The sequence below is a fragment of the Aythya fuligula genome, chromosome 11, assembly GCF_009819795.1.
Source record: "Aythya fuligula isolate bAytFul2 chromosome 11, bAytFul2.pri, whole genome shotgun sequence".
In the NCBI taxonomy this organism is placed as follows: Eukaryota; Metazoa; Chordata; class Aves; order Anseriformes; family Anatidae; genus Aythya; species Aythya fuligula.
The window spans coordinates 2,781,982-2,809,841 of record NC_045569.1 but is presented as its reverse complement, the minus strand read 5'-3'; the positions used below and the strand labels follow the sequence as shown (position 1 = coordinate 2,809,841).

At 34.5% G+C, this 27,860-nt stretch overlaps 1 protein-coding gene across 1 annotated transcript in view; it reads left to right on the top strand.

Annotated features, from left to right (window-relative positions):
- The first annotated feature begins 317 nt into the window (after positions 1 to 317).
- The window catches only part of WDR72 (WD repeat domain 72), a 109,789-nt gene continuing 82,246 nt past the window's right edge, over positions 318 to 27,860 (top strand). Inside the window, exons 1-12 of the mRNA XM_032195171.1 lie at positions 318 to 470; positions 1,588 to 1,694; positions 4,499 to 4,577; positions 7,429 to 7,600; positions 8,132 to 8,208; positions 9,234 to 9,353; positions 11,662 to 11,807; positions 12,151 to 12,247; positions 13,849 to 13,990; positions 14,467 to 14,709; positions 15,263 to 15,483; positions 16,846 to 17,041. Coding sequence (XP_032051062.1) covers positions 318 to 470; positions 1,588 to 1,694; positions 4,499 to 4,577; positions 7,429 to 7,600; positions 8,132 to 8,208; positions 9,234 to 9,353; positions 11,662 to 11,807; positions 12,151 to 12,247; positions 13,849 to 13,990; positions 14,467 to 14,709; positions 15,263 to 15,483; positions 16,846 to 17,041 — 1,753 coding nt within the window. The remainder of the gene's footprint in view (positions 471 to 1,587; positions 1,695 to 4,498; positions 4,578 to 7,428; positions 7,601 to 8,131; positions 8,209 to 9,233; positions 9,354 to 11,661; positions 11,808 to 12,150; positions 12,248 to 13,848; positions 13,991 to 14,466; positions 14,710 to 15,262; positions 15,484 to 16,845; positions 17,042 to 27,860) is intronic.

Sequence of the window (27,860 nt, the reverse complement as noted above, 5' to 3'; positions counted from 1 at the left end):
TCAGTATTGTGATAGTACTGGTATCTAACACTGGTCCTGTTTGTTACTGCAGAAATTTAAAATAGCAGCACATTACCTCACTGTCCCATTGTACATATAAGCTATTAATGGGTATCTATTTCAATGGAAGTGTTAGTGGGATATTGGCAACAACTAGAAAATGTTTCAAAATGTCATCATCTTTTCTGTAGCTCCCCTTATCAAATGTTGATTCAATTATTTGATTGTGTTTTGCTCTTGGTTGTGTCGTGTTTTTTTTTTTTAATCACATGTGACTTAAAATCATTTTGACTTGTTTCTGTTTTCAGGTGCCAGCTATGAATGTACCAGTACAGGCTGTGGCAGTGTGGGGCAAAATTGCTCCCTCTCACAGCATCACTGCTATTATGATTACAGATGACCAGCAGACTATTGTTACAGGAAGTCAAGAGGGACAAATATGTCTCTGGGATCTTTCATCAGAATTAAAGGTTTGTGTCTGCCAAATTGATGGACTGGAGTTTTCTCTTTTATTACCAACAGTGGAATTACCCATACTCTTGCACTTAAATTAATTATTAAAGAGTGTGAGACTTGTTATAGGAAACTCATGAAGCAAAGTTATAAATGTTGAAATACCTATATGAATAACCTGTTATTTGTGGACTTCAGAAAACTTTTCATAGATGATCATTGACCTGTATAATTATAATTTGAAATTGTGCTGTGAGTTCTGCTGTAACTCACAGTAATATAAAATATATGCTACTATTTTAATTCATATCCTGTGAAGTGTCTTTTTCTTTAAACCAATTGATGAGTGTGGCCTAACATTTCAGGATTAAACACCTATTTATATATAAAAAAAAAAGAGCTCTCTACCAAGTTAATGGAAAAACTTGTAAAAAGATGGAAGTAGTAAGATGAAATATTGCAAATACATATTTTTGGTATAATTAAGCTGCAAACCTACTGGCTTATTGCTACTCTTTCACATTTATTTTCCTCAAAATGGAATGAAGTCAAAGCAATGGTAACTTTTGACTGTGTTCCTAGAGGGATGGCTTTGTTTTAGATTTTGACATCATCTGAGTATGGCTTGAAACTTTAGTGTTTTTTTTTTTTTTTTTTTTTTTTTTTTTTTGTTTTTTATGGGGCTACCTCTTTCCTTTAAGATGACCTTTGCATTTAGTGAAGCTCATCAGAATCAAAGGGGTTACTGAAACATAGTATTAAGCGTATTCTTAAGAGTTTTGCTATATCAGTTCCCTACTTTGCTTTGCCATTTTTTGCTGTATGTAGTACTGCAAGGGCCAGAGTTCCTGTACATTACCAGTTGTATTACATTTGACACTCTGTATTCACTGTAGTCTTGAAATTGTTTTTTCTGAAGAATTTACAAACACTGTACTTCATACTGCCAGTGTGCAAACTGCATAGTCTTTGCACATTTCTGTGCATCCCAGAAACATCATTCAAGAATGCAAGAATATAGAACACATTGTCACTTACTGATAACATCTACAAGTAGTATCTCTATTTTTTAGATCTTTGTAGCTTATACAGAAAATGCTCTGTTTAAGTTAAACCATTGTATTATTCTCCTAGATTTCATCTAAAGAAATTCTCTTTGGCCATACTGCTTCTGTAACTTGTTTGGCAAAAGCAAGAGAATTTGAGAAACAACCATACGTAGTAAGTGCTACTGAAAATGGGTAGGTAACTGAATCCTCAATTATTCATTTCCTGAATCAAGAAATGTATGGCACATATAGGTCAGATTCTGCATTTAGCAAAGGGTCTTTAATCCACTTCCTCTATGCTATGAAAAGGATAACATTTAGTTATGATAATGACTATATTTATCATATGATAGGCTAACTGGGAGCCGACGTCTTGGACAGCAGAAGGGTTTGCCAGTTTCAGGTATCTAGTTAGTGGTCAGGAGAATGAGGGTCAGCTAGGCTCCATTCAAATGGAGAATCCCAACCTGCAGCAGGGAATCAAGATGCTTAAAATTTTTAGTATTGTAGTGTTTCCTTCCTGAGTTCAGTCTCAGGAACAGAATTGGTAAAGGAGGCTCACGTACTATGTCCAGTTTATGCTTGCTCAGTGACCAAATCTGACTAGCTATTTTGGAGCATGTCCTTCTAGAGGCTCCTGATCTTGCAGATTCTCTACTATGTTTGTAGTGACTTGGCCCACCACTTGAGTCAAACTAATTTCTCCAGTTCTTGCAGGGTAACATTTGAGTCTTCTTTTCCTCTGAATACTTGATAATTCTTTCAGCTGGAATTTGAAGCCCATCTGTTCAGGCTTTCAGCTTTTGAAAGCAGTTAGTCAGTTTATTACTTCCTTATGGGTTGTTCTTAAATAAATTTGTCTTGCTACTTTATACAGTTCCCTTCTCATATTAGGTTCATCTTTTCCATTTAACAGGACAGCTTTAAAACCTCTTCCCATTATGAGCTCCTGTCAATTGCCCTTCTTCAAGTTACATTTCTCATCATCCTAAGGGTACTACTTTACCATTGGAAGGCTTGTTTCTTTTCCAACCATCACCAGCTGCTAGGATCTAATTGTCTCAATATTTGATTTACAGGAAGAGGATAACTGAACAAACTGGTTTGGGCTTCTGAACCCAAAACTGCTTACTTTTATCTTCCCAGTGGGATGGTCTAACCTGTAAAGAATGCAGAAAGGGAGATAAGTCTACAGAACTTCTTTTTATTGACCTCTTACAATTTTAATCAAAGATTCAGAGATGAAACTATTTTTCATCCTAATTTTGAAGTTCTGTTAGTGCAATGTTATTTCCAGATCATATTGGGAGAAAATACATGTATACTGTGTTCACAAAAAAACTGGGATAAAACACATTAAGAAACAAACAAGACTTCTTTTGCTATAGGTATGCTGTGAAGAAAGAAGTTCATATTCTGAAGGTTCTGCATCTGAACATATCATTGGGCTTGCTTGGAATGGATATTGGTAGTACTAGTCTTCAGACCCCTTTAAATGTGTACTTTCTACCAAATTATAGCTTACCTTTCATCTGTACTGAATACAGGCAAAGCATCTATCATTGCTTACTGGAAGGTTGCAGTGTCAAGTTGAGGTAATTACCAACAGTAATCTCTTCAGGAGATGTGGAGTCTGTCCAACTGTACTGTCTGGCCTGTGAATCATTCAGTTCTCTCCCACTTTCAACCCTCCATCTCCTTGGATTGAGGAAATTGTGTGGAAGATGTTTGTTTCCCCCCAGCCTAAATCCCATGTCAGTATCTTGAGTGTTTCTGTAACTGACTTATTCCAGAAGGATGAATATCAGACGCTTTCTCTTTCTTATACGCAAATGTTGAGATCAATCCATAATGATTCAGAATCTTTCACTGATGTGAACAAAATTTCACTTTGTCTGCATGTAGTATGCCCTGTAGGACAGGGTTATCAACATGTTACATTACTTGTTCCTTGTGGTACAAAAAGTAAATTAAGTGCAACATACAGAAGCTGAAGTCATATTCCAGTCTAATATGTGCATGTTTGCATGTATGGATAGCAATGTAGCTGAAGTGGTAAAGTTAATTTTCATATTCTGATATCACCAAGAAGAAATTCATTGCTTTAAAGTGACTAATAAAGTGAGAGAATTAAATTATGATTTTTTGGTCTACAGATTGATACACTGTGTAAGTATAGATTATACTCCTCCCATTTAGTTGAAAAATGTAAATTAAGTAATATTTTTAATTTCTCAAACTATGAATATTGGTGTGTAGAATAAAATGCAAGTCTTTGAGTTTTTCTGATATATTAAAATATTTTTCCATAATATGTTCAAGTCTTCTTACAGAAAATGTCTTAAAGTATAATTAGAGAAATCATAAAATGACACAACATTTAAATTGATTATGTTTCTGTTGTACTCTGATTTCAAAGCATGCTGAATATCTTGATGAAGACTAGCTAGTGAGTCTTTCTCAAACATTACTCTTAAATGTAACTAAGTGCAGCTGTAATTGTTGCAGATATTCACGTTGTAAAGACAGTTCAGGAACAGCCTCACGGTGGCACTGTTTAGTCTTAACAGAATGCATCAGTTCCCCTCGATGCCTGTTCTGCAGCAGCATTCAGTTTTTGTTTTTCAAAACGCGTGGTTTAAGTTCAGTGAAATGAATCATTTTCAGGAGGATGTCATTCCAACGAATGATAGTTACAGTGACACTTTGACGAGCTGTAATGGCAGTATACCTACAATTTGTTGTAGAAAAGAGTTGGCCTTAAAGTCAGGTTTGCTGTGAGGTAGCAGGGTATAATTACCAAAACAAAAAGAAACAGATACTGTATGTCATCCCCTGCTAATGACCACAACATTTTCTTACCCAGTAATCTGTAACAAAAAGCCCCATGAACGATCAGACTGCACTTAAGTACAGCACTAAAGAAAAACTTGGTACAAAATTATTCCAGCCAATTGAGTGGAAATGACAGAGTAATATGAAATTGTTTTTGGCAGGGAGATGTGTGTTTGGAATGTCGCTAGTGGACAGTGCATTGAGAACACAAAGCTTCCTTATAGGCACACAGCAATCTATGTAAGTATAGCAACTTTTCATGGAATGTCTGTTCATTACAAGAGGAGTTTGCTTTATTAACGTGATTTTTCAGAAGCATAGTTTTAAACATAGCTAAAATAGACTTCAAAGAAAATTTGTTGCATTAGCTTTGTTATTTTTCCTTTTGACCTTCTTCTAAGAAAATAACTAGAATTTATGTTCATCTGTATTCATTATTCAAATCAAACTGATTTTAAGCCACAGATGTCTAGAATGCCATGTCACTTAATATATTATAAAACTTGGTCATCAGGTAAATGCCACTGTCTTGTAATATTTACTTTTGTCCTGTGTTAAAATAGCATGGGAACTTCAGGTCTAATGTTAGTTTTTGATGTATTTCTGAATTACATGCAATCAAGGCAAATACAGTGAGCCAGTTTGCAGAAGATCTTATTTTCAAACACATCTGAGAGGTTTTGATGCTTAATGGCTATCTTCTAAAAGACTGCTTCCAAAAATGTACTTTCATTGCAGAATTCAGGGGCAGATTACAGAGTATTTTTTTTTTTTTTTTCGGAGGCCAAACTGCTTTAAATCTTTCTTCAGATGATCCCAAGTTTTTGGCTTTAACTGTATCAGGTACACTAAATATCCAGATATTGGAGTATGAGGGTGTTTAAAATGTGTGTGTGCACAGGTATTATTTAGGAGCCCAGCATGTGTGAATTTGATTCAGATAGATGTATTTATTTATGAAAGTATTAGTAAGAGAAGAACTCGGGATTCCTTGGTTAATTAAAATGCTGCTTATATTCAGTGGGGAAGTCTGTGGTGGAACTAAGTTTGCAAACGTTGAAGATCTGAGACCTCACTGAGTTCTCATGTGACTCTTAAACTATGGGTGAATTCAGCATTCACATTCTGCTAATCTTCCAGCAGACACTGTTTTTCATGTCAATGTTTTGGTTGATGTGATGAATTCAAACATAACTGTCAAAGATAAAGGGAAGAAGGAAAAGCTTAGGTAAACTACCAAATAAAAATATTGATGAATCGCTTCTTAAAAATGTATATGTTTATTTATATATGCACCAATATGTGTATGTATAAACAGCGTAAAAAGCTATTCCTCTAATTTGTATGTGTTTATTATAAAGTATCTATGATTTCGTTTGTACGCACACACAATATTAATGCCCCCAGTTATGTAATTGAAGCACAGTATGATCTGTGTGTTGCTTAATTAGATCTTAATAGTGAGTTATGGAGAAGTTTGCAAAGAAGCAGACAGATCTGGCCTAGCTGATTATCAGATAATCTGTGTCCTTTTGTGATGATCAGAAACAGAAGCTTAATTCTTATCCTTCAAGTAGGAGAAACAAGTACTTCAGAAGTATTACTTCTCTATTAGGAGGTGAGAAGTTACTTATGGCTAGATAATTATTTTTCATCTATAGCTTTGACAATATGGCTAAAGGAAAATATGAATATCTAAGAAAACTTTCATAGGAAAGAAAATAATGTGACTAGAACAAAGTTATACTTAAAATTCAATTTTCAAGTATTAGTAATAGCTTACTTGTTTTGCTGTAGGTCTTTTTCTTCCTTTGAAGAATAGCTGTGTGTGGCATAGTAGGACCTGAAAAAGAATAGTTTCATACAGAATGTAATCGCCTGGGAAATGTAGTGCATACTCTCTTTGATAACATCACTGTCCTAAAATGTTGCTTTTAGTTAATGCTCTTATTTAGTGTTTCCTTTTGTTCAGCATAGGTGGTTCTGGTGTAAATTGCAAATATCAAACAGTACAAACAATATTTGCAGTTTGAAATGAAACTTAACACCAGGGTCAACTCCTAACTGTTTGTGGGACCTTAAGCAGTGTGGAATCTCTTCTTAGAGGACTGGCTATACAAATATTCCTGTTCTAGTCTAGTTTAAGAGTACCAGTTACAAAAGTTTCCTATTTCTAAACATTTTTCCTTCTGATTATTTATTTCTGTGACAATAGTTATCCTCTTCTCACGTATTTATCTTTTTGGTTTTAGACTTCAATTATTTAACTGATAGTCTGAGAATTATCTAGCTAAAATTAGTAGAGAGGATTTTAAACAAAAGGCAAAAACTCTGTTATTAGATACTTATCTCTGACTACATGATAACATCATTAAAAAACGAGAGCTTGAAAGCTTTTTTACATGCTATTGCTTATGTATTTATAGCAATTCTGTACAATTATAAACAGATATAACATGAAATGCAAATATGCTTGCACATAAGACACCTCACAAAAAAATCTTCATAATTACTCTGCACCCTTGTCATCTGTTCTCAAGTACTTTTCTGTGTGTGTTTCTTCTATTTTCCTTTTAAGAAAGAATTGTTCTTTTGAACACCAAAGCAATTAGTGTCATACTGAATAATATCTCAGAGCAGAAATTATTTCTGAAAAATAATTGAGAATTCATTATGAATCCTCTGTGGTTTATACCTGATTTTTTTCCCATGTCCTTATGTACCTCTTGGTGATGGAAATTTGATCTCATCTCCCTCCAAACACTATCTCAGAGAAACAAGTAGCAAATTCCTTAGCAATTTATAATTAGAACTAACACCTTAATCATTTTCAAAAATCCTAGTAGGCAGGGCAGATAACACTTTTAATATTAAGTACCTCTTTTAATATATGTCTATTAAATTGTTGTAAATATATGTGGAACACTTGTATCATAGGCAAAATGGTGTATTGACTCATGCTGTGTACTATATATTTTTAGTAATTCTTTGATTGTTAAATAAAAATTCAAGTATGATATGCTTACTGTAAAAAAATATGTATGCACACTTACGTAGCTCTGTATGCTGATGCTTCTTTCCATTTGCACAGTACTACCATTGCTCATTCCGAATGACAGGTGAAGGCTGGCTTCTTTGTTGTGGAGAATATCAAGATGTTCTTATTATTGATGCTAAAACTTTGGGTGTTCTGCACACTTTGTCTTCTCAGTCTTCTGATTGGATAAATTGTATGTGTATTGTTCACTCTGCAAGAATTCAAGGTATATGTTATAGATGTATTTATGTAAGTCAATTTACATAATATTTTTTGTATAGATAGTAGAATTTTAGATTTACAAATATCTAATGCTTTGCAGAGCAGTTATGTACAGGACGTTAATATTTCATTGTTGATACCTTAAAAGGTGTTTACATACTTATAATGCTGGTCATGTTTCATTCAGTATCTTAAAGGAAAAACAAATGGTCTCTACAATAGTAAGCAACTCATTACTTTAATGTGTAATTACAAATTAATTTGGTAATATCAGGGAAATTTTTGGGTGTTGAACTCCTGTTTTATCTTCTGTTGGAACATATCTATAAAGCAAAATAGTTATTCACTATTTGCTTGTATGCTTTGTATTTCAATGTACAAATTAGTTGTTTAATATTTCATTTAAACAGTACCCTGCAGAATCCATCAGGTTTAGTACTGTGTACAACACCATTGTCTATACCAAGGTTCTCCTTTGGTGTTAGGCACTGTTTGGACTTGGTTTCAAATTGTCTCACTGTTGCCTTTTTGACAGAAGACTCGTTGGTTGCAGTGTCTATAACCGGAGTTCTGAAAGTATGGGAGCTATCTTCATCTCTGACTAGCATACAGGTCAGTTTGTATGAGCTGTGAAATGATAATTGGAACAATAAAAAAATATAGTAATATCCTCAAGTGAAGGATGTACTGAAACAAAGCACAAATGAGTGAGAATCTTCTGGACATGAATTAAACCAGATTGATTAGTATTGTCTGTGTCCTTGATGAAGATGTTAGTCCTCACTAAGTTTCAAAAAAAAAAAAAAAAAAAATCTGAGGAAAAAAATCCCCCTATTGCAATTTAAAATTATTTGAGTCATTGGACAGCTCTTAAATTGATGCAGCAGTTTTCTACCCAGGCTTCATATCTTTCCATATTCTATGGTGCTGAAGCTGTAATGGTTTTCTACTATCTCAATAATGTCACTCAGTTCTTGCAACCTTTTCATTCCTTTAAACTCAAAGCTCTTTAAAACTTACTCTTTGTATGTCCTCTTCCATCTTGTTGCTTTTTCTCAAGATGGTCCTCTAGTCTTTCTTCTATTTTTTTTTATTATACTGTCTTCACTTGGAAAACTATTACTGTGTCATGACCTATTTGTCCATCTTCAAACTCGCTTATTCTCTTCAATTTTATGTTAATATCAACAGCTGTCACTTGACATGCACAGGTGCTAGAACTGGAATACAATGGCTTGGTTTGGATGACTGGGAATGCAGAATATTCTTTAGCTATTTTGAATCTGATAATGTCACTCTATGGGTGGTAGTAGCTATTTCTTGACTGAAGAATACTTAGCATATATTCATGGCAGCAGGTTCAATCCATAACCTGCCTCTAGTTCTTTTCCATGCTCATTATCACTTAAAGCGAGATCAAGATCTGAGCCATGCAGAATGTCTTCTGGTTACACAGTACTTGTGAAGCCTACTGCACAGTACTCATGAACGTTGTTCTCTTATTACAGTTTTAATCAATAATATGTCTTATGCTTTGAAAATACATGTCAAATAAACATTGAAAAAATGTTTTCTATTCTAAAAGTAAAACTATCTGGAATAATTTGCTTGTCTTTTTTTCCTTTTGTGCTGTGAAGGAGAGGCAAGATGTATGTGAAAAGGAATCAAAATCTCTGGACTGTTTAAACTGTCAAGCAATACGGTTTTGCACTTACACAGAAAGGCTCCTTCTAGTGGTGTCCTCCATATGCTGGCAGGTATGCTGTTGAGCGTTATTCTTTTTTAATTTTATTAGTAACTTTGAAAAGCTTATTAATTCATCCATGAAAATACTACTTTTCTTCAAGTTAAAATGCTAACTAATGGTCAGATGTGTGCTGTCCTCTCTCCTGTTATTTTAACTGCCTTACTGAGATGAAGTGTTTATTTTTAATTAAAGTATTTCTGCTTTAAAAGTTTGTCATGAAATATACTTACTATCCCATCAATTTCAAGTATTACTTACACTTAAAGAATGGGGTATATTATGGCCTTCTCAGCAGTGCATCTCAAAAGGAGACAAACACATACTAGAAGGACATGGAAGTATTAGAATGAGTCCAGAGGAGGGCCACAAAGATGATTAAGGGGCTGGAGCACCTCTCCAGCCTGCAGAAAAGGAGGGTTGTTCAGCCTGCAGGAAAGAAGGCTCTGGGGGAACCTTATTACAGCCTGCCAGTACCTAAAGAGGAGTCTACAGGAAAGCTGAAGAGACTCAGATTCGTTATCAGGGAGTGTAGAGGTAGGGCAAAGAGTAATGGTTTTAAACTAAAAGAATAGTTTTAGATTAGATATTAAAGAATTTCTTCCTTATGAGGGTGGTGAGGCACTGGAACAGGTTGCTGAGAGAATTGGTGGCTGTACCATTCCTGGAAGAGTTTAAGGCTGGTTTGGATGGGGCTTTGAGCAACCTGGTCTAGTAAAAGGTGTCCCTATGGCAGTGGTATTGGAATTATATGATCTTTAAGGTCCCTTCCAATCCAAGTGACTCTATGGTTCAAGAAATCGCACAATAAATGTTTAAGTATGTCAGAGGTAACCATAGTCAGCAAGTCCTCAGTAATTAGAAGCCTTTGTTTCATCAGGGCCTCAGTACCTTTAACAGTAGCCAGCAAAAACAAACAGCCCAGACTATCACTTTCTGTTTCAGTTTTAAGAAAACAGATGATTGTGTAGTTACTGAAAATGTAATTTGGTGTTTTTAAAGTTGGTCTGAACCATGGTGTGAAAACTCAGTATTTTTCACCTTGGTTGTGACATTCCTCTTGTGCTAACAGCTCAAAATTATATTAAATTAAGGACCTGATCCAAGGAGTACTGTCTGATGGATGGGGTGTGGAACTCACATACATGACTCGAGTCAACTTTAACTAATACACTTATAGGATATTCTTGAGACTTCTCTTGTGCTATTTAAAGTCTGTACAAAAGCACTAATAAGTTTTGTATATAGAACAGATACGTTTTATGTGAAATGAAAGTAACATTCATTGTTTTCTATAAATTTGTATAACATTTTTCACAAAAGACACATGTTTCTTGTAACATTTCCATTATGCATTTGAGTATTTTACTGCTTGAAGCGGTGGTATAGATGTATAAGTTGTTTGTTTTAAAATTTTGTCTGTTAATGAACATATAGCTTTAAAGAAAAAGAGAATGTTACTACTTAATTAGAAAGGTATGTGGTATGTGTTGTAAAGATTCATGTGTGCTTAGTGACTCAATTTATAGTAATGAAAATATAGAGGGAGTTAGATATGAAGTAGCTCCTATACGAGCAATTCATAGAAAGATTTTGGAATGAGAGTTTCTTCAAACTGTTGGAATAAGTTATTGAATGTGGCTAAGAGAACTCTGCATGGGGCTATTAGGAACATGCACAAACTTATTCAGTTTGCCTTGCTCATATCCTGTTCTGGTTTAAAATGGCAAGGTCAGAGGAAACAAGCTATTTTTCTTTTTTTTTAGTCCTCATAAGTGGAAAAGCTACAAGAATTATTCCAAGCAAATGGATTTATACACATGTTTTATATGTATTCTTTACTTTCAATTTGTGAAAAATAAAAATCTGTTTACCAAACACAGAAGAAAATCTGTTCCGTGAAAATGTGCTTTGGTTACACTAGCAGTTTCTTGTACAGAATTCTTAAAGAATACCAACAGAGGTATTCAATGTCTGTCAGACTTCAATGTCATACTTGTTACATACTAAATTCATTATTTTTAATATTTACTGGTCTGTTAAGTTATATAATAAAAAATGCAAAGCAAAACCTAAACCCTATCTAAAATCTACTAATATACTAGAAGCCTTTAATTTTATTTTGTCAGTTTATCTTTCAGATACGTTTTGATTCAGATATTATGGCATTTTGATGGTACAAAAACTGATTTGTCTTTATCTTGACTTTGTAGTGAAACTACCTTTTATGTTTTACTTACTGATCCTTTGCACAAAACTAGCTTGAACTAAAATGAGACAGTACTGTTTGTTTATATTTTACTGTTTTTCCTCTCTGTTAGGTTTATGATTATTGTGACTTCTCCTTGCTCTGTACTGAGTTCAGTAAAAGTGGTCAGTGTTTTGCTGGTGGAGAAGTACTAGCAGCTTACAGACTGATCATCTGGACAGAAGATGGTTACAGTTACATCTACCAGCTGCTAAACAGGTGGGCTCAGATGGGAAATTCACACAAAAAGTTCAGGTACAAGATGAACTTTGGGAGGTTTATTATGGAAAATCTCTGCATGTTGCAAATGATCAAAAACCTGAACAAAACCACTTTGGCACTCAAAGATTTACCCTGAATTTGACAGCCCTTAGCCTTTGTTTGACACAGCAGGGGACACAGAAATAAGATTAGCCATGTAGAACTTGGGCAGCTGGTGCTGTGATTTCACAAAGTCGCTTGTAATTGCTTGGTAACTTTTAATTTAATGTGTGGATCTTGGACATTACCATTCTGCTTTCTAAAAATGACTCTTTAAATCTCTTATTTTTAAATTATACAGCGGGCTTTCTAGAAGCATATATCCTGCAGATGGCAAGGTGCTGAAAGAAACTGTTTATCCTCATTTACTCTGCTTTACTGGTGTGAAGGAAAATAAGGTAAATTCATAAAGGTTTACAGTCAGCTTCAAAATCTGCTGTATGCTTTTAGTAAATTACCAGAATGATCCCTAAAAATTGTTTAAATATCAACGAATCTGAATGTTGTATAAAACAAGTAAGGCATTCCTTCATTTGGACAGTTATTTGTAAATTTGGAGGTGTTCATAATGTATTGTCTTAATCTCTGGCAATTTTTCACAGAAATCCTGTGTCTTTATCTACAGACTTTTATTCTGTTTTTGTAATACAGGCAGAGCTTTTCTTTAAGTGGTCTAAAATAGCTTTAGATCCTTTTATTTGCACATCTGTAAATAAAAGTGAGCAAAATGTAAGCAAGTTGTTTCATTCTTGTTCTATTAAGATATGCATGCATGTTTCAGTGAAATTGTGTAAATAGGTTGTTCCCATGTATACCTATCTTAAGCTGAAGGGGTTTGAGTCTATGACACTTTATTTAGAACACTGTTATCTTGAGCCTTCAGAGGCATAATCACATGCCTAACTTATATTGTGAGCAGACTGACAGTACTCAGAATGCATAAAATACCCACGACTCTTCAGAACTATGGCCTCTGCCTTGAAGAAGCTTCTTTGGTAAGAGAAGAGGAAGAATTAAAGTAGGTGATCTTTACTTCTGTTTAAGAACTTATGATTGGCAGGGTATATCAATTTCAAATTTCCAAGTTACCACTTGGATGAGTTCACTTAAGCTATTTTGTTTGAAATCTGTATCTTGGTTCACTGTTTTGCCTTGTGTGACCAGAGTGAAATAGGTCAGGAAAAACAGCTGAACAGCTGACAGAAATACTGAACAATGGATAGAAGTTAGGAAGTAGAAAATCTGTGTGGGGGTTTCTTACTTTTGGAAAAATAGAACAAAAATAAATCTAACCCTTCAGCATAGCAACAAAACCAGAATCAAAGCCATTATATTATGAAATTTGTTTGAAATTGGTTTTGGAAGATGTGAGGTTTTTTATGTGTGTTTTTCTTAGAAAGCATTTGTATTGCATACTTCTCTGAAACCTGACATTTTCCTTCAGCTGAAGGAAAATAGAACAACTCATGTTACCCTCAACAATCCTTCTGATCTAAAAACAGTTGTCCTAACTGGGGAAAGATGCCAAAAGGTCATTTGTCATGGGGGGAGAATAAACAGAAAGCATGCAAATACAAGGGTTACAGTGAAGGAAGGAAAATAATGTTGACCCCCTCCAAATGTATGCATTTTTAATAATGTCCAATACTATTTTCTTATACTTCTGCTCAAGTATTTACCCTCCTGCATGAATAATTTTTATAGCCAATACAGGGTCTTCACTTAGAGGCAGTGAACCTAGGGATCTCTCCAAGTACGTTTTTCCATTTGAGATGTAGGTTCAGCCAAAGGTACTGGCAAAGCAGAGGGGCTTTCACCAGACAGAGTAGACCTGGTCCAAGCAGAGCTTAGTGACATCTGAGTGTTCAACCTTTATTTGTTTTAGATTTCTATGGCTTTTGATGCCAGAAACTTTGAATTTTCAATTAATTATTGCATTATTTGATCAATTCTTCTACAACAGAAAACTGATTTGCTATTGTTTTGGTTTCTTTGGTAGAGTTTTCCTTTTGTTATGGGCTTTCTGAACGAAAGGAAGGAGCCTTTTTATAAGATTCTTTTTTCTGGTGAAGCTTCAGGAAGAATCACTTTGTGGCATGTTCCTGATGTCCCTGCATCAATGTTTGATGGTTCCCCAAAAGGTCTGGAAAATCTATACTCTCAATACAGTCTCCTTAGTTATGTCTTTAAGTCAATTTTCATGAATGCTTATTCTTATGGAAAAAGCTTTAACAGAAAAAAAAATAGTGCTCATCTATATAGTGTGATGATTGCCTCTAATTAGAGGCAACACCAATCAAGAGTGTCCAGGAATGGACACAACTTCTATGTATAACTGAACAAATCTCCCTATTTCCACCTGTCCATAAACACATCTTTACTAAACATCATCAGAATTTGCTTAGCTGATCCTACTTGTGGCTTTTCATGGACAGGTAATAATACTTAAAGATTTTTAGTGAGAAGGTATGATCCAATGTTGGAACGGCAACTGACTTTCCAACTTCAGGATGCAGAAGGGATAAGTTAGGGAAATAATGGAGAAACTAAAATGTATGTTTGGTTTTGGTTTAAAACAAATGTTCCTGCCTCTCTCCACCCCCTACCCTCACTCCAGAGATCCCAATTGCAGCAATATGGAGTCTTCAGGATAACTTTGATAAAAACCTTTCCATGTCAGAAGGCATTATTGATCATCTTTGTGCATCTAAATATGGAATTGAAAGTGCAGTTGTGACTTCCTCTGTGTACATACCCAGCCTTGATAAACTTGTCTGTGGCTGTGAAAATGGGAAAATTTTCATAACACTAGGCTTAAAAACCGCAAGAGCAAGACTTTTAGAAAATGTGTCTTTGAAAGGTAAGTTTTAACAATTTTACCTATTATCTCAGCCAACCACAGAATACTTCATACTTCCAATGTCCCCTTCAATGAGCCCTGTAAAAATTCACTGAAAGTGAAGTTGATGGTCAGGCTCTGAATGAGAAAAGGAAGATTATGATGGGCTTTTCCCTCCCTATGTAGATAACTTACTAAGATACAGTTTAGTACTACCAAGGTGCTTTGCACTGTTAGGAATCTGGGAATGGCTGCAGGGATTAAATCACCTGGAACCTGGGTTGCAGGATGTCATGATAGGGGCAGTAGTCTTCTTTATTTTCCCTCAAAAAGATGATTCCACTGAAGGAATGAAAAGGATACATCTTAGTAGCTGAATCTCAAAATGTAAATCTTTGTACTTCCTTTTGGGAAAATGTCTAAAATTGTTTGATCCTATGGATGTCTTGCCTAAAACTCATTGGATGAAAATTCTTAGTTGTATTTGTTTTCTGAATCAAGGTATTAACAAATGTGTTTATTTTTATTTTAATTTAATAATAGTCTTTAAAGAACAAAAATACTTTTGTTTCAGGTAATCTATCTCATAAAGTTTTGAATGGTCATAGTAGCAGAGTTACATGTTTACTTTATCCACATGATAACTCAGTCAAGTTTGATCCAAGCTGGCTTCTATCAGGGGGACAGGATTCTGTTGTGATCTGCTGGAATATATTTACTGGAGAAATCTTGCACCAATTTATTCTGCAAGCTGGTACAGTGATAGAGCTATTGCGATCTCCAGAAAACTTCAAAGTAAGTAAAAACATAATAAAAGGTATCAAATATAGATACAAACATAAAAGTATATATATAAACTTATGCATGTGTGTTAAATATATCTGTATATATGAGAAGAAAACACTATCTGGTGGTACTTCTGTGACATTTTGTCTTTGATTTACATTCACTAATCAATCGTCTTGTTTGAAAGTTACTTTTAACTCTAAGGCAGTGACTTTTTGTTAATTTGTAATTTCAGAGGTTCAGAAAAGTGCTAAAAAAAAAAGTGATGTAGTAAATTGAAGTTCTTAACAGTCTACTCATTTTTTTATATTATGATTATCAAGCTATTTTAATCTGTTTACACTTCTCAACTTCAGAAGTAGATCTATAAGGTTAGGGATTTGAATGTAGTAAGACAAGAATTAGACCAATAGCACTTCAATATAAATAGTATTTCAATCTATACGGTTGTATTTAGTTCCTGACAGATCTCTGTAGTCTGTTGTATGTACACCGTTGTGTTTTATAAGCTTTAGAAAAACTTGATTTGTTTTAATTTAATTTTGAAGTAAGAATTCATAAGAAAAAAAATTACTGAACCATTTATGAAAAATCACTGAGCAAATTCTGTCCCCATTTCATTTGTCTTAGCCTACATTTGATACTTATAATTGGCTGAGAGTTTTCTTAATGATACCATTAAGATTAAGCAGTCTAAAAGACCTTTAGCAGTGATGCGATTGAATACCTTCTAGAGGCCTGGCACAAGTTCTTAATGTTTGTAAGGTTCCTTAGCGCTTTTTCTGGAATCTAGATGGGATTTAATACCTGCTTGGATGATGATCCAGTTCTTAAAGGGCTGAATTTTTTCAGTGTGAATTCCTTTGTCACCAAAAATTATTAGCGGAAAGGGGAGGCTTTGCAGAATCAATTCCATCCAATTTTAAATTAAACTGCAACATATCTGTTTTTCATTAGAAATATACTGCCCTTTGCTTTTGTGCCTTAAGACTTGATATAAGTTTATATCACATGATTAATAGTTTGGCTTAAGTTAATTTCTTTACTACTTTCTCTTCAAGGATATCTGCAGATAATTATATTTTTGGTTATATAATCAGTGTTTTGTCAGGCTAAGTAATGTGGACTAATGGTATTTAAATTTCTCATATTTGAAAAATCAGAGTGGGTGTGTATCTTCCTATTTGTGTATTAGTTTTACAGCTAGCCTGCTAAAAATGCATCAGAGAAATAGGCTGAAATAAAATATTTTCCCAAACTAGTATGTTTCAGGAAATAAATCACTAGGCAACTTGCTCCAGTCTTGTATCAGTGGTGTGGTCATAGCTGTTTTTGCAGTACTGATAATGAAGTTCTTAATCTATTCTACAGTTTAAAGATCACAGCATAGTGTGCTGTGTGTGCAATGATCACTCAGTAGCTATTCTACACCTTCAGAAGAGAGAGTGTCTCCTACATGCCAGAAAGCATCTGTTTCCTGTGAAGAAGATCAAATTTGACCCTGTTGAAAATCTGTTGATTGTTGGATGTGAAGATGATTCAGTGTATGTTTGGGAAATTGAAACAGGTAATAAGTTATATGTTCACTTTAAGTTCTGTCTGTCTGTCATGCTAGGCTATACAAACCTAACTTACAGATTACTGAAGCAGAAGTACTAACACGTAGAACATTTTACTTAGGAAGCTAAAATTTTATATTAATATATAATTTCATATAACAAGCATGATATAAAACTTCCATATGGTTCAAGATATGTTCAAGATATGATTCAAGATAAAATAGCTTATGTCAGATCCTGACAATTGGATCATTAGCTGATGTTGTAGTGAATAGAGTTGAATATTTCTGGAAGCTAGGAATAAAAACAATGTGCTCTCTTGAATTAACAAAAGAAATTTACTGTTTTAACAATACCAAATTATAGCATGAAGTTCTGCTTTCTTCAGCAAAATTAATTTGAAAAACCTTAGATATAATTGTGAAGCTCAAAAGTGTGTAACTTGGAAAACTAAAACTGAGTATTCAAAGTTAAACTGAAGATTTCCTCCAAATTAAGACTGATTCACAAGTGTAATAAATGCAGTTATTTGAACTTTTCAACAGAACATGGGAGAATGTACTTGCACTAGGCGTTGCAATATAGTGTTTCTGTGCTGTTCAGAGTAACGTGCCTTGTGTGGTGGAAAGATTACATAATGAGTCTAGAAGCACTGAAATGCAGAGCATATTAAAGCTGCATGAAAACAGTTTTATGTGTCCTGTATAACACTGGAACCACAGTTTGCTTCACAAATCATTTCAGTGCAGTCCCTGTCTAGGCTGTGTTTACTTCAGAGTCCTCAGTTATACAATGGAAAAAGTGTTTAATGAATCAGAAACATATAAAGGCTCAGGTTGGAAGGAACCTTAAATGTGTGTTGTTAGAGAAGGCCATGTCAGCACAGGAAAAAAAGCATTTTGCAAAATTAAGTGATGCCTAAGCGGTCTAGGGCTTTGAATTTACTACTGACAGTAGGGATACTTTCACCACGCTGCAAGGATAAGAGGTTCTTTCTTAATTTAAAAAACAAAACAAACAAACAAACAAAAACACTCATGGGCAGTACTTATTGTGGAGTGAATTCAGTGCTGCTGCTGTGTGTGTTTAGCAATGTGGAAAATTATTTTGACTCTCAAAATCTGTAGAAAAGTAAAGTTAAAATGCAAACTTTTGCAGTAAACTATAAAAGACTAATCCTTTCTATCACAACGCAATGAGCAAAGCAGACCAAGAAGTTAAGGGACTGAAAGGGAGACAAATGTACCTCAGTTGCAACTGTATTCTAGTGCAACTAGATGAAGTCATGTGAAAATATAGTGAGTTCTTTGTGAATCACTGAGATTTAATAGTGTAGGATTTTAATGATACCAGGGAGACAAATCAGAGTATATTTGTCCCCTTTAGCTATCAAAATAATGCCTGCTTCACAGGAAGTAAAATGGATGCCACTACTCATGTATATTATATAACGAAGAAGGGTGAAGATAATTAAAAGCACCTTTAATTGATGTTTTTGTATCTTTTGCTAATAACATCAGGCTGGAAGGAGAACTACAGTCACCACAATTAAGGAATATCTGGTAAATAAGGGATGCAGTTATTTGCTACATTAGTGAATAGCTTCTGTATTTCTCTTCCGTATTTGTGAAAATATAGCTGAAAAATATACTGAAATATATATCTGAAAAAATGATACCTAGAGAGAATACTCAGGAAAGCCTACTAAGATATACTGTAGTTGGTTTAATGTAAGTTATGTTTTTATTCCAAGAGAACATGAAAGGTCATAGCATTGATCCTTGAAATTGGCCTGACCTAGATCAGAAGCTATGTAGATACTTCAGTATCACTCAGGCAGACAGCATTATTCAGAGGTACAGGGAAAGATGTATACAGCATCACAGACAAAACTCAGCAGGAACAAAGCAGACTTCCGTTACAGTTTGATCTGTTGGTTAATGGATAGACATGCAAAGTACTAACTGCTGATGCAGTTACCTGTGAGCATGTCCCCTGATATTTAAAGAGGATAGAGTCTAAGTGACAGCTTTGTGTTTGGATTCCATTATGGATATGAACATAAGATTAAAATGTTAGTCATTTCTATAGTCAAGAAGTATTTCTCTTCTGGCTGTACTGTTAGTTTCCTGACTGAAGCTTTGCCTCCTTAAATGAAAGTCAACAGATTTTGTGTCAGGCTTGTATATCACTGTTTGCAGTTTTTTTAAATGGGGAGGGAAAAAAAAAAAAAAAGAAACTGTTATTGTGCTGGAGTTAATGGATAACTGGGAAAACAGCCAGTCTGTTTATAATTCACATCCCAAAATTAAGGAATTTCCATGAATACTTAAATATTTACACTGCTGTAGAGTCTGCAGTAATTCTGTTGAATTTGACAAATGACTTCACAAAAGTTTAGGGGTGTCTAGTACCTATCACTGTCTTTTAGCGATACCAGTTTAGCTTCAAAACTGTCCTACCAGGTAATTAAGAGGATGAACCCTTAAACAAATGAAAGACTTCATTATACATTACAGTTCATCTTCTCAAGTTCCTATGAGGGAGGTCAACACTTCTCAGAAAGCATTTAGAAGCTCAAAATATCTTTTTAGCAGGCTTTTATTTTCTTGTTTTATGGGGTGGGAACATCACAGATTAAATCTAAACCAGTATTTCTTCATGTGCAACCTGTACAATTTTCATAAGATCGCTGAAGATACTTTATTTTACCTTGTAAATGGGAAATTGCCAATGAGTATGATGGGCTGCCTCTATTTTAAAAAAAAAAAAAAAAAAAAAAGCATTTAATGATACTTTATACTGAAGTGCATTAACTGGCGAGAGTTGACTAAGTGAAATTTACAGTTTACCTTAAATAACTTGGCATTTACATGTATTTACACTTAGACATCTACCTATAAACTAGTAGTTTAAACTCTGTCTTTAATGAATAGGAGGAAGTAGGAATAAGCAGAAGTGCTTATTTTTTCTCCTCCAATAACCACAAGAAGACGGGGGGGGGGGGGGGGGGGGGGGGGGGGGGGGGGTGGGGGTGGAGGGGAAGGATGTTTAAGTGAATTGTTTACTGCTTTTACAAGTCCAGAATAAGATGAATTGCATTTCATCCTTAGTACTTTGATTTACAGAACTAAGTAAAATTATTCTATGTTAAATTTAAATGTTGCTGCTGAGCATACATGTAAGTAGTAATATAGATGTTACGAACTAATATTTGTGTAGTTTAACATTTTGCCTACAGCTTAATATATGGAAGCAGAGACTTTCCATTAAGGTGGAATATCCTTCCATGGCAATAAATATTGATCTAATAAAACATATGGAATATTAACATAGCATGTATACAAGATACATTCCAAATTGGTGTACTAGAAGACAAATATGACAATCAATAACAAATTTTATTTAAATTAGAGTGCAGAATATTTTCTTCAATAGCCACCACTTGAAATCCACTTCAATAAGGAAATCAGCTCTTATCTATTGCTCTTATTATCTGCTCAGGAAAATGCATCTTTGAGGTTTCTTTTGTTGTTGTTGGTTGTTTTTTTGTTTTTGTTTTTTTTTTTTTTTTTTAAAAAAGGTAAATATTAGTGTAAGATGCAGCAATAATAGGATCAGTTTTCTTCCTGATTTACACACCATATTTATGGAGCCACACTTCAATCTAATATATAGAGACTGAGGAAAGAATGGACAGACTTTTTTAAGCATGTCATTTGTTGAAGGTAGATATAGTTTTGAGTTATTACTAGTTTAATATGACTTTATTCATCATGCTTGCAGAATCATCTAGTAACTTACTATATTTTTTTCCCTGCAAATCTCGTTCTGTTTTATTATTTAACAACATGCTTATTGTGAGTTAAAAATAAAATGTAGCTCAATCAACCTTTTTGTTCCATTGTCACGATAGTAATATACAGGTATGATCTGTTTCTGCTAATGGGAACAGTGATTTTACTATAGCTACCTAAAATGGGCACTCTTGGGAAACATGATTCATGAGACATTGTTTGACTTCTGTTCATCTATTTTGTTCACTCCTCTTCTGAACTGTTTATGGATCTTTACCTCTTACCTTTTACATGTTAATATTCTGTACCATTTATTACATGCGGGGTAATTAAATTAGTTATAGATAGCAAAGGAAATAATTATAGCATTCTGAAAACTAAATTGCTAAAGAAAAACAGGTTATTAAAGTAGCTATGTAACTATGCTTGAGATGTTTGAAGGAAGTAAAACGTAAAATTTAAGCTTTGAAAAACTTGATGCTAAGGGTAAGATCACCTGTATAAATCTAACTGCACAAATTCCTTCAGTATTTAGTTTTCTCATGCACTTCTGAATGCTGGAGGACAGACATTTACTAAGGTGTAGAATTGCATAGTGTTTTGTCTACATTATGTGCTGCACTCCCAGTTTCTGTTACACTACTTCAAGCCTTTTATGAATATATTTTCATGTATTTTGACATGATGGTTATCACAGTATGAGGGCTTTAATAAGAAAACTTTTGGCATCTTCCTGTCAGGTGCAGACTCACTGCTTCTAACTTCACTTAACACCTATAGTAATCCAATGGCATATATAATTTTAAAAGGTTATAATGTGCAGAATACATTGTACTTGCATAAACATGCAAGCTACCTCAGCTGATATTCTGTGTTATCCCTTCCTGTCTCTGCAACTTTATGTTGATATTTACACGATTTTCTATGTGTGTATAGCTTTTCATAGAAGAAAAGGAATTGTTATGACTTCTGTTCACTGAAGTCCATATATGTTGTAATATGGGATGGAGTCTGTATAAACCTCTCCGGTTTGAGCAAGCAAATGGTAATGATGCTACATAATCCCCTTCAATTGAAGTTGCCACTATGGTGGGAACAAGACATCAACATTGACAACGTATTTAACAGAAGCGTTCTATTCAGTTTTGATTCCATGCTCTAAGGCATTAAGATTTTATGCAACACCATGTGTTTCATGACTAATATGATAACAATAATAAATGATTTCAAACACTTCTGCTGGGGGGGGGGGGAGTAGTCATAGTCTGACAGTCTGACAGTCATATATGCCAGAACACTTTAAAACACCAGAGTTCATTTTTAGATATCTACGCTTCAAAATTTTTTTTACAACCAGTGCCAAAAAAAAGTCTGTCTCTGATAAACTCTATGCTACTGTTATATAAGCTGCAGGATATGTGGCGTTTCCTTTCTTTGTTTTAAAGGAGACCATCTTTTTAGTACATCTGATAGCTTTTCTCACCTCAGAACAAATTAATCAGTTAAGAAAACTAAGCTTTAGGTTTCATTTAGGGACTGTAAGGAAATAATCCAGAGAGTTTTAATGAAACCCTTAAAGCTATAGCAAAATAAACTTCAAGTTTGTTCTTAGATAATTGTAGAAGTAATCATAATTACTCCTCTCACCCTTTTGTCTTTGTAAAACTTAGTGATTTACAGTCTCTGATATCTTTAATTTTCCTTTTTCCTCTCTTTCTCTTTTTATTTCATGTCATCAGTCAGACTAGATTTGAATGGAGTGTATGGCCTAGCTGGTAAATCCTGTGTTTGCTTTTCATATGCTGCAGGCTGTGGTGTAGCTAAGGTCAAGGTCATAGCAGTCACTGATTTTTTTATTTTTTTCTCCTCAAGTGCCCTCTGCATAGCCTAAAGACATGGGTTGATTAAAAAAAAAAGTTTTAGATTCCTTGGTAACTACGCCTGGTAACACTTTTGTGAAACACTACATGTGTACAGGAAGAATCTTTCATATGGTACCCCATTATATTATTGGGAGCAAAAAAGGCCTATTAATAACTTTCTGTGAAGCCCATTTATTTATTCATGTATTTGTGGTGAACAAAGTTTATCTCTAGGGTCCCATGCTCCTTGTCAGAAGTCTAAGTCACTTATATGTTTGTAGGAGTAAGATGCAGTAACAGTGAAAAGGTTTTCTTAGAAACCAGTCTAGTGTCTCCTTTCTATGCAGTTCATGTGTGTAGAGTAATGAACTTCATCTGTAACTATTGGTATAACACGATTCTTCAAAAGTGCCAAATTCTGCAATAGGCATTACAATGAGATAATACCTAACTAGTTCTATTGAACTCTCGTCAGATATTTGGCTAGTTAACATTAAGCTTTTGATAAAATTGCTGTAGTTATTAATGAAAGCAGTCAGGTAGTAGAGGGCTTTCAGAGATGCCAGATTATCAGGAAGAGGTGGTATATGACATGTTTTAATTTTTTTTCCAAGACATGCTGTATTTTGATTAAAATCTCTCTTGTCTAACCCTATACTTTAGAAAATGTTTACAATTTGTCTGTTTTGGTTTTCTATCGTTTAGTCTTTTACATGCATTTTACACATGCTCAGTTTGTACCCACACAATCTTTGCTTTCTTTATTCTAGAATTACACAAATAAATATTGATAAATGATTTGTTTAAATAACGTTTAATTTTTAAGGTACATGTCTGTGAATGCACCCATAATATGGGCCCTGAAGTCTGCTTGCTTATACAAAAAACACTTGTTCATACTTCTGACGTTACTGTTAATAAATATCACTTAATACAAAACTATGGATCAAATATTAGGTACTCTGCTGCATTCTTAGGAGTTAATTGAAGACTGAGATGCTTATATCTCCCCCAAAGGGAGCTTTTTGCATTTAGAAAAAGACTAGTGATTTAGCTCTTCTGTTCTTAGGTCATGGTCTGACCTTCAACATCAACAGTTAGGGCAGACGCCACGTAGGTTGACATCTTGACATCTTCTTGGTTTCCCCCTCCTCCTCCCTACTTCATGCTTAAGAGGCATCCTTAGAGAAAGGGAGAACCTGCTGTACACTATTGAACCAGAGGCAAAATAACTTATTTGGCCAATGTTACCATAATTCTAGGAATATGCAGTGCAACATTAAAGAATGTCTGGTTTAACTAATATTTCTTTGTTAGTAGCTCTGTGCAGAAGTCGTGTTATCATTTACACTGTGTTACTTTGAACACTGAATAAATTGGAAGGTGATCCCATGATTGCTTCCCTGGGGACTCTCCAGTACCTGATCACCCTCTTAGTGAAGAACTTTTTCTTAACATCTAATTTGAACTTCCTCTGATGCAGTGTTAATTTTTTCCTTCATGTCCTATCACTAGTCACAAAAAAGATCTGCTTTTGAGGAAGATGGAGACAGCAATGAGGTCACCCCTCAGTGTCTTCTCTAAGCAGAATTAATCAAGTATCCTCAGCTGCTCATTACAGGTCATACACAGAGACTTAAGTCCTTTTTTTTTAAGACACAAAATATCAGCACTCACTTACATGTATTTAGCATATTTTAGAACTTCAAATGATCAATAAATGTGAAGATGTGTTTTTGATTTTTTTCATGGGTAAACCTTTAAGCTAAAACTTTGTTCTTTTTGTGTTATCTTGCAAGTAAGCCTCAGGTTAGTAAGTAGATTCCACTCAAATATTTCAGTTGTCTAAATCTGAGAAATTATTCAGTAACTTGGTGATGTAGAAAGTACTGGATCTTGGACAGGTCTGTTGAAAAAGCAATATCGTCTTTTCTTCAGCCTGGAGAAGCTAAGGGTGTGTATTTTGTGCAGAGAATAGTAAGGTACATCTATATTTAATACATGTTATTTGAAACCATATATACTTATGTACTTATATTTGCATATATTTCATGTATATTCAGTAGAACATATATAATTCCATATATTTTCTAAAAAGTATGATTTCTTATAGTTGATAGCTGATGTCCATTCTTTATTGCTAATTAATTAAGTAGGATATTAAAAAAAAAAAAAAAAAAAAAAAACAGTAGTGGAAAGGAAAACTGATTGACATGGTCATTGTGGTCTGAAGGGTTCAACTCTATTCGATGTTTTTAATTCCAGACACTAAGGGATGATTGTCGTGCTCCATGTTTAAGATGGCAATAAAAAAAATAGTTTAAGATGGCAATATAAGAATAGTGAAACTGCTCATCTTTACTAAGTTCAGAAATGTTCACTTCTTCAGTTTTGCTGACATATGTTATATGTACTAAATTCTTGTTACAGTTTTGTTGTCTTTAGCTGTTCAGAATAGTGGAGTGAAGAAGCAAATGGGAGTTCTACTGGCCGTTCTTTCAGGGTATTTTGTTTGCAGCAGAAATCTTGAGATGAGGACTGTCTGTGTTAGAGAATTTTGCCTACACTGTGTAAACTGTGCACTACATAGATAATGTCAGAACTTTTCTTTCTTGCTTTTTTTTAACTTAATATTTTTACAAACTTACTAAAGCAGTTCTAAAAATGTGTATTCTGAAGAATCTCAATGTTCATCAGACTATATGACAGAAGTCTTCTGAATGTGGAAACCACAGCAGTCTGCCAAGTCCATTTTCCTCAGTGACAACTATTCTACTTGCTCCTGTACACAGTGCTGAAGTCATAGTAAAATATAATTTCAGAAATAAATACATTTCAATAGGCAGGATATTATTTGGTCTATCCCATCTGTATTTGTTAGATTTTATTTATTTAGTTTTCTGTCTCAATATTGGTTTGAACGGTGTATTTTAACTTAACACAATGCTTGTTCCATCTAGTTTATGCTATTTGATACTTGTGATAGAGCTAACATTTCAGAGATTTTTTTTCAAGTGCTTGAATACTGTCTTGAAGCAGAATGGTAGACTGCTTGAAAAATAAAAATAAATAAATAAATAATAAAGCATTTTATAGTGAGGAAGGTGTAAGTTCTGTTTCTCTGACTCAACCAGCACAGAAAAGATGTAGGTGGATGCTCTTCAGATGAAAAAGGTATTTATGGAAAGGAATATTTTGATAACAAATAAAACACCAAGAAATAGCTAATATCATGCAGATGATAGTTGGCCTGACAAGTGGTGATTTTTGTTTTGGCTACTAGTAAATTTAAAGAAAGACTTGTTCTTAACCACATGATCTTTTTAAATAACATCAATTCTAAAACCATTTGTCATTCACATAGAGCACCTCTGCTATAAAATTCAGCTGAGTTACTAGGTCACAGCAGCACTGCAGTATTGAGGATGTCTTTTCAATACTTAGCTGTGACAGCAAACAGAAAGCACTGGAGCCTGATGATATGACAGGTCATGTGATGTCAGTGAATACCTTGTCTTGAAATAGATAATATGCATGACCTCCCCAGTAAAAATGCATCATTCAGTAAAAGCAGAACCCTGAGAACTGCATGGACAGCACTAACACCAAGAGACCCAATTTGTAGTACTTGGTCCAGAAAAAGAATAAGATGTTGTAACAGTCTCTAGCCAGTCACATCTAGTGGTCCAAAGCTGCCCAGGAGAGTGAAATACTCCGCTCTTGTCTGTTCATAAGACTTGGTTGCCATGGTCACAACCTTAGAGAGATAAAGACTTTTTCCTGTATTTTGTATGTATAGTAGGGGGTCATAGCAGTGGACTTGCTATCTAGGAAATATTTTCTCCTTCATTCATTGGTACCTTAACCTTCCCTGTCAAAAGCTTTGGGTTCATTGTGTTTTAAAATACTCCAGATTGGAAAGAGTACAAACAAGACAGCTTTCAAATGTACAGTCCCTTTATTGCTCTTTATTTTTGTTTTCCCTTAAGATTAGGGACAGCACTTGTAGCTACAGTTTCTGGAACAAACCACCTAGCCCCTGTATTTGTTCAACTGTCTGCATTGGTCAGAATCTTTGTTACATAAACAGTTTTCTCCCTAACATGCTTCTTTCTTGTATAGTTGTATTCAGGATTTCCAGCATATACCTCTTCCTTCGTCTCTGCTGCCTATTCGCTTTGCAAATGAATATTTCAGTCTCTTCAGAAATGCAAACACAACTGGATAGGATAAATGTTTTCTAGTACTTCCACGATTGCCCAACTTCCCCCATCATCACAATCGTTTGCTTGTGTACTCTGTGCCCTTTTATTGCAGCTTCAAATGTATGCAAATCCGTGCTTATAAACATACTGTGCTCTATGACTTAGAAGTAAATGCAAATAGGTACACCTTTAAGAACAGAGCTTTCTTCTGGAAGATGTTACTTACGATTATAAGGAACCTGAGATAGCCGCTATGAATAAATAGCTTTAAGATGGAACTCCAAGTGGAACTCAAGTTTTTGAGATTGATTTTATGATATCATAGCCTTCTGTCAGTAGTAAACGAAGCTGGTTGTCCAGGGAATTTCCTATGTGAAATTCCTGTCTACAAATGCACTTTTCTTAATCCCCACCTGGCTTCTTTTATGTTACTCTTGTATGTCAAGGGGTCTTTTTTCTTTTTTTCTCCCATTATGAACCTGGTTGTGTTTCTGTGGCTTATAAGAAATCAATTTTCTCCAAACTATACCTACAAAATAGTATACTTGCTGTGGCATGATCTTGCCGCAACCAGTTGCTGAACACTTGCAACTCAATCTGTTTGGTTTCTCAGTTTGCATCCACAAGTCTGTAGGATGTAGAAGTACATCTGCCAGTATTTGGAAATAAATCCATATAAAATGTTGATTTGCTTTCATATACATCAAGACTGTTCATTTATTTCATTTAGGCAGTGGTCTTCAAAAGAGAAATACTGCTGTCCGTCTATTTGTGCAAGGAGCTAAGGGATGGTGAGGCACACTTAGGTGTAAATGCAGCCAGCAAAGCCTGTTTTGCATATTTGAAGCTGTCTAATACTAAAGAGTATGTAAAAACAGGTCTTTAAAATTTAATACTAGGCCCCTAAAATTATTGGATTCATTAAGAATTTTTCCACAAATTCTGCCTTAGCTCCTTGCCCAT